The sequence below is a fragment of the Phaethon lepturus genome, unplaced genomic scaffold, assembly GCF_000687285.1.
Source record: "Phaethon lepturus isolate BGI_N335 unplaced genomic scaffold, ASM68728v1 Scaffold42062, whole genome shotgun sequence".
In the NCBI taxonomy this organism is placed as follows: Eukaryota; Metazoa; Chordata; class Aves; order Phaethontiformes; family Phaethontidae; genus Phaethon; species Phaethon lepturus.
In genome coordinates this window covers 1-7378 of record NW_010523372.1, presented here as the reverse complement: position 1 = coordinate 7378, position 7378 = coordinate 1, and the positions used below count along the sequence as shown (strand labels likewise).

Sequence of the window (7378 nt, the reverse complement as noted above, 5' to 3'; positions counted from 1 at the left end):
CGGCAGTGCTGTTGCGGCTCTCCCTACTTGGGTTTCGGAGGAGGGAGTCGTAATTCCGTGTAATCGTACAGGTGGTCTGAGTGATCCGATTCCTCTGGGAAGGGAGATGCCGGAGCTCTGCGGGTGGGCAAAGAAGGGAGTCAGCTCGCTGCTGGGACTTTGTAGCGACACTGTGATGAGCCTCTGGGTTATCTGAGGGGAAGCTTGAGTTCATATCTGCACTTCAGTTGTTGAGCATCTTCCCCGTGTGTTTCTGAGCCCTTTAAAGAGGACAGAATTTCTTGTGGTGTTATACTGAAACACGCATTTATTGAAGACTCTGAGTTGTTCTTCTTACGTTGGCGATTACCAGGGTGCATGTGTAGTAAAATGTAAAGCAGCTGGGTTGTTTGTGCAACCAGGGGGTTATGTTGTCTGGAACCAGTTTACCTTTGTGTTGTAAACCTTGATGGAGACGGTGTGCTTTTCTGAAAGTATGTTTAGAGTTAGCTATCTGTCATTAGTTAGATAAATCTGTTAGAGCATAGGCAGGTCATCGTGAAGCCTTTTTCTGCGTGTAGCATGGCACACGTTGCTAATGCAGAGACTCCCTGCGCATGGTGTGTGGTTTCCAGACTGGCAGTAAACAGCAAACCTTTCTATTTCAGAATTGGAGATCTGTTCTGCTGTATCTCGGCTAATAGAGCAGATGCCTCTCTTGGAGGTGGCTTAAAGCTTTCCCAGTGAATCTGTTTCTGTGGAGTTGATGGGATTACGTGCAAAACTCCTGCCCATTTTTGTTAGATGCTGTGTTTATGTTTTTAAATATATGAATGGCTTGCTGTATTTCCAACGTGGAAGTGGAAGCATAAGCAATACTGTTAAATAGCTACCTTTTAAGATTCTCCTTAGAAAAATGACCCTAATGAGATCTTCATCAGGTCTGCCTGCTTTGAAAATTCAAACCAATTTCATGTGTGACTTAGAAGGTGAAATAGGGCAGAAGACACATAACATCAGATACTTTAATTTTAAAATGGCCTAATTATTAGCCAGTAGTGTATCTGAAACATTGTTGGGTAAGTGCCATGCACATTCAGCTCATATTCATATGAGAAGGCACTAGGATTTAGGTGGATGTACTTGTTCCTGAGCTAAGGATAGGCATTTAAATATCTTTTTAAGTTAAAAAAAGCTTTACATTTTTTCATAATTCTTAAAAATTGTTTGGTGGTTTGTTTTTTTTTCCAAGTGAGCTGGATGTTCTGTGTTTAAATTAGTAACACATAATAGTTATTTAAATGTTTGGATTTTTTTTTTTTTTTTGCTTTTGTGCCTTTTCTACAAAGGACTCTTTTGTTATTCTTTGCTTCTGCAAAGAATATTCTCTGCTGGATGGTAATTTTGAGTTGCACTAGGGTATTGCTGTAGCATCTGTTTTACCCAGCTACGCATGTTGTTTCTGGCTTTCCCAGTGATTGGCTGAGCTGCGTATATAGTTGTGAAGATCTGTCTGTCTGTGGCTGCAAATGCTTCCATTTGATTTCTTTTACACCTAGAAGTATCCTGGGTCTTGCTCTGTTTTTCCTAATTATTTTTTTTTTTCTGTGGAAAAACTCTTTGTTCACTGTTCATAAATTATAGCTAGGTGCTTGTAAATTCATATGTTGTCCCTCAGTTCTGTCTCCCTTGGGCTTTAGATTATCAAATTTATTTTCTTCTTATTGCCTCCAAAACTGAAAGAGTTCATCAAGCTCTGAATTTCACTTGGCCTTTGAGATGCAAACTTGTAAGATTTCTGTGAAGTGTGATGATTTCTTATCCCTTTGACTTTAGCACCAGAAGGGGAAGCAAATCCAGTTTAAACGTCTTGAAACTTTTGTTCGAGATTCATGGCGCAAACACCGAGATGACATCCGGCTGAGGCGCATGGAGCAGAGACCTGGACAGATGGCTGTACCTCAGGAGCACAAACTAGCCTTTGTTGTACGGATTGTAGAGTAAGAGAAACTTTTGTTACTCCTTACCTTTGGTATTGCTACTATTTGTAGCTGTTATACCATTTCTAAGCCAAGGAAGGGTGATAAAATAGTTTGGGTTGGAAGGGGCCTTTAGCAGTCATCTAGTCCAGCTCCCCTGCAGTGAGCAGGGACATCTTCAACTAGATCAGGCTGTCCCTCTTGACCTGAAATGTTTCCAGGGATGGGGCATTTACCACCTCTCTGGGAAACCCGTGCCAGGGTCTCACCGTCCTCATTGTGAAAAATTTCTTCTTATATCTAGTCTAAATCTGCCGCCTTTTAGTTTAAAAACATGACCCTGTCCTCTCAACCCAGATATGTCTCGTTGCAGGCAATCTGAGACCTTTTGTTGCTGTGTTGGAGAAACATGGTTACTAATAGTGGTTTTTTTTCTGATTCAGTATTAAGGGAGTGAGTAGGAGGGTAAAAAGAGTGATCGAGTTGCTGCGGCTGAGAAAAAATTTCACTGGAACATTTGTAAAACTGACTCCTTTATCGCTGAAGATGCTGCAGATTGTGGAACCTTACGTGGCATGGGGGTAAGTGCCAGTCCTGTGACTTGATAGTCGTTTGTGTGTAAATACGATAGCTTGTTGAAACTCCAGCTGGAGTTTCACAAATCTATAACTGGCTTTTCCAGTAATGGTCAAAACTTTGTCAACTTTCTATCTAAAACATGTTATTGTCCCTTTTCTCATTGTTCTAAACATAATTTGGTTACTTTCTTACCTCATAAGTGGGATGGGACCTCAAAGAAATAGGATGGAACTTCCTGCTGTATCATGTCTGTCTGTCTTACCGAATCTGTTTTTTGTTTTTGCACAGACACCCTAACCTGAAGTCTGTACGAGAGCTTATCCTGAAACGGGGCCAAGCCAAGGTTAATAAGAAGAAGGTGCCTCTAACAGACAATATGCTGATAGAGGAACATTTAGGTAAGGAAGAGGATGAGAAAATGAAGTGAATCAAGGAAAGAGGCAGATGTTGAGTTTGCAGTCTGACCTAAGAGGGAGGGGAGGGAGAAAAATCTTGCAGGACTTGTATGTGAAGGACTGGCAATTCTGGAATAGTGTGAGGAAAGGTACATGGTTGGGCATCTCGTGTATATGTTGTTTGTGGGGGGCTTTTTGTTGTTGTTTGTTTTTAATTTTTTTTTTTTTTTCCCCTGCAGGGGCCTGTGGTATTATTTGCCTGGAAGACCTTATTCATGAAATCTACTCAGCTGGGAAACATTTCAAAAAAGTCACAAACTTTCTATGGCCATTCCATCTGTCAGTGGCTCGCCATGCTTCACGTAACAAAGTGGGTTTCCTCAAGGAAATGGGTAAGCCTGGCTGCAGAGGTGAAGCAATCAACCAGCTTATACGTCAGCTGAACTAGTCAGGTGAGGAATGCCTGTTGTGTAACTTCTAAATCTTATCCTTTATCCGGTTTCCAAAAAGTAACTACACTGCCATTGGAGATTAATGGGGCTCCTTTGCTTTTGATTCTTCACTCTACAGAAGTGACCGTCAGGGTAGGGGAAACAAATGAAGAATGTGGATCCCATTAGGAATCAGCAAATCCCATTGGCCACTTCCATGAAGGCTTGACTTTTGGGAGATTGCATTAATGTGACTGTTTTTTTCTTTCTTTCCTATCCTGCAGGGTCTTTGTGAAAACTTCAGGATTTATAACCTGTTCCTTTTCACATGTAGTTTTCATGGACATTATCTCTGTGCAGTGATGTACTGTTCTCTTGACTGTTGGTGCCTCTATAAAAGAAGAAAAAAATACATAGATGATGATGGAGGTGGACTTTGGGCTGCTCCTTCTTAAAGGAGAAGATAAATTGCATTTGGCACAACAGAGAAGTAATTTGAACTTCCTGGAGCAATGACTTGTGCATCTCTGTAAAACAAGTTTTTTTTATACTCCTTACTGCTGGCTCTGTACCACTCACCTCCTGATCTTATCTTTGGTATAAAGCAGTGGTTGTCAGTTCCTGGTTTAAATTCCTGTAACAGTTGACTTGTGCTCACTGCTTTGATCCAGTCCTCCCCAGGGGAAGTGCTTGAAGTTCCACTCCTTGAGGTGCACCTCCTCCTAGGTGTAGAGGGGTAGTGCAGTCACCTGTTCAAGAACATGGCTGACAGGCAGAAGAAAGTAATAGGTATTCCTCTGTTACTGCAGTGCAAGCCGTGGCAGCCAATAATGTAACACTTTTTCAAAGTACCTAGGTTGTATTTTATTTTAAAAAGCCATGATTGTGTGCTACTGATTTACACAAGGCTACCTTTTCACTTCAGCTAAATTAGAACTGCTGCAGAGAACTGTTTTGTGCTGGGAAAGCCCAGAAACTTTGTGATGCGGTATATGTAATCAACATTTTTTAAAATAAACTTTTGAAATTATACTGTTACACCGGGAGGAGCCATATATCACTCTAGAAGAGTGGGAAAAGTTAAATACTCTGGCTGAAGTGAGTTTGGTGAAGGAAGTAAACAAAACCATGGAAGAGCCTGAAAGTTCTGTTACCCGCTTATGGTTTTAAATCTCCAGTTTCCTCCAGCACAAAGTGTGTGAAGAGTACAGGATGAATGCTGTGCTATTTAATGGGGAAAGCACTGTGCTTAATCATTAGTCACAATGACCTATTCATACTGTTATTTGAAGACTGAAGTGGGATTTCATATTTACTCCACAGTATTTTTGAGACTCAGGAAAGTTAAAGTAGGATGTGTTTAGGGTATCATAACTGTCATAGGACTGAACTAAGTTGTAGCATTCATGAAACCATCTAAACTAGGAAGTACCACAGACTCTCAGTTAGAGAACACTATACAAGTTCAAGCTTTATTCTGTAAAACAAGAATACAAACATAGAAAATGCTTGACAGATACTAGAGACATACACAGACTTAGAACAACACCATCCACAGAACTAGAGTCCAGCAGACATTAACATACAAGGCTTTGTATATTTAAGATTCTCCTGATAAACAGCTGCTTTCATTGTAAAGAGGTACAAGTACCTTCAGAATTGTTCTGTTGATTCATTTTAGGGTTGTTTCTGGTAATGAAACAGCCCAGGCTTTTAACATGAACAACTGGCATGTCAGGAATGAGACGACTTTTAGTGCCAGAGCCAACTTAAGCCTGTTAGAATGTAGTTTATAATAATCTTAAAATACTAAATTACAGGTTCTGAACACAATTCTAGCAATTAATCCTAGATTTAGGCAGTTTTTCTAGTGAGTGCAGTAGCTTAACACACCACTAGTTTAGCTCATACAGTTAAGGTATTCATAATAAATTCTTATTTCAACCTCTTTAAAAACAATGCTAGCTTAGTGTAGTGTTACACCATGTTATCACAGACAGACGCATTGCCTCTTTTCGGTATTGTACTTCTCCCAAGAGCAATAGTAATGATGCCTTCATGACTTAGCTGCACAGTGAACAGAAACTGTACAAGGTGACAGGATATATACAAAACCCCCATGTCTTAGGGAAAGGAATCCTTTTTGTAAGCCACCATACTATTTACTTTGTGGATTGTAGTAGTGAAGGAACGAAGACGAACTTCTTCTGAATTGGCTATGAATTGTGGCCCTGACTCTTCCCACTTCTCTGGCACTGCCAAATCTTTATCTGTGTATATCAGCAAGTCAAAGGCACCTGTAAGCAAGTGGAAACAAGTTAGCACTAAGGCATTCGTAAGAAGAGGCATATTTGAAGTTGAAGTGCATCTTCTAGAACTTGAGACATGTACTAAGGTTCTCAGAAATCACATTGAAAAGAAATAGTTTAAATATGAAAACAAGTCCTGGTTATATTCATGTGTAGCTGTCTTGGTTCTCGAGTGTGATATGATTTTTTTCTTTTAATGTTGGAATGGGGTGGAGCTGAGGTCTCTGTAACACTTCATGTGAATTCAATGGCTGTTTATACAAGCCTGTCCACAGCTAGAGTCTCAAAATAATTTATTTATGAAAACTTACATTCCTTGGAGTACACATACTATTTTCGTTTAGTTAAACCACCCCAGGTTCTGTCCTGATCTCAGTCTAACAAAACACTGTCTCAGAAGTGTGATGGTATGACACATAATAATTAAAAAGCCTCAGAAAATATTTTCTAATGCGGAGAAGTTGTTGAGATTAAAAAAAAAGTGTTTCACTTCTTCAGTGAAGTTAGGAATACTCACAGGCAGTTTCCAACAGTGGCAGAAAAGTTACGGTGGCAGTTATTTGTCTGATAACAGATCGAATTTCATCCTGAATAGCTTTCTGAGATTTTTCTCGTGGTGCACTAGAAAAATAGGAACGCTCTGTTAAGAAAGCAAGCTTCTGCTATACTGACAGTTTTCTTTAAATATGGTTCCCTCTATTGAGCTCTGTTGGTCTGTTTGCTATATGATTTTTTTATAGTAGTGACACTCTTTTAAGCTGTAGATAGGCAGGCTTAGAAACATTAAGTGATCATCAGTTTCCCTTTGTTGATGTTTGCGAAGCTTCACAGTATTTGTAAGGAATGCTACATTTACTCTTAGTCCAGAATGCGTAAGAACATTTTGGCCTAACAGGAAAGCAGTAGTTCTTTAGGGCATGTACCCGATACAGGATTTTATACACTTGGTGGAAGATTATCTGATGCTTCAAAAAACCAAACAACTACCACCTATATCCAAGGATTATGTATGCTTCAATCATCTAATGTCTGGTTCACAGACAAACAAAAGGAATAGCAGTAAGAAAGGTAGTAGGTATAGTAAGTTTTGATGCTCATACTGAGGAAAGGCGCTCTCTGCTGCTCTGAGGAACCAGAACAGTGCTGATGCACATGGCGTTTACTTTGCGCCTAGTGCAGCTACTAGGGAAAGGCCTAGGGAAGAGCAGGTGTAGAGGAACACCGTTACTCACCTCTCATCCTTTGCAGTTTTGTCACACTCTATGTCAAACTGCCACCGCTCCAGAACCTCATTGCTTTCGATACTCGATATGACCACCACCAGGCGCTGCACAATGCACTTGTACAGCCACTCTGAAAGAAGCCACAGCAGTTACTTGCAGTGCGAGAAAGGTGAGAAACATCAGCAGGGACACCGCGAGGAGAGCACAGCCGCCTCCCGTCAGCGGCGCTAGCTTGGAGGTTTGACGAGGCCCCCTCAGCTCCCCCGCCCGGCCCCCCGCGCACCGCCACCTTTCATCTGCTCCACCACGTTGTTGAGGTAGTTCTTCAGCTCGGGGTCGGTGGTGACGAGGAGGGTGAGCCCGTACTTCTGGACGCGGGTGAAGGTCTCGGGGGGGTAGATGCCCCGCTGGTAGAGGATGCTGTTGATTCCATAGGCTACAACACGCGGAAGGAAGGGAGGGCGGGGAGAATGTGTGCGTGAG

General features: G+C 41.3%; 2 protein-coding genes across 2 annotated transcripts; one reads left to right on the top strand and one right to left on the bottom strand.

The window, feature by feature from the left end:
* Window positions 1–1815: 1815 nt before the first annotated feature.
* RPL7L1 (ribosomal protein L7-like 1) lies at window positions 1816–3380 on the top strand (the record flags this gene model as incomplete). The annotated part of the gene is made up of 4 exons (XM_010282110.1): window positions 1816–1979; window positions 2402–2539; window positions 2826–2935; window positions 3172–3380. Coding segments are annotated over 4 exons (621 nt in total), but the record flags the coding sequence as incomplete, so codon positions are not given.
* Window positions 3381–5400: 2020 nt separating this feature from the next.
* MAD2L1 (MAD2 mitotic arrest deficient-like 1 (yeast)) lies at window positions 5401–7331 on the bottom strand (the record flags this gene model as incomplete). The annotated part of the gene is made up of 4 exons (XM_010282108.1): window positions 5401–5660; window positions 6190–6293; window positions 6905–7025; window positions 7185–7331. Coding segments are annotated over 4 exons (545 nt in total), but the record flags the coding sequence as incomplete, so codon positions are not given.
* Window positions 7332–7378: the final 47 nt, after the last annotated feature.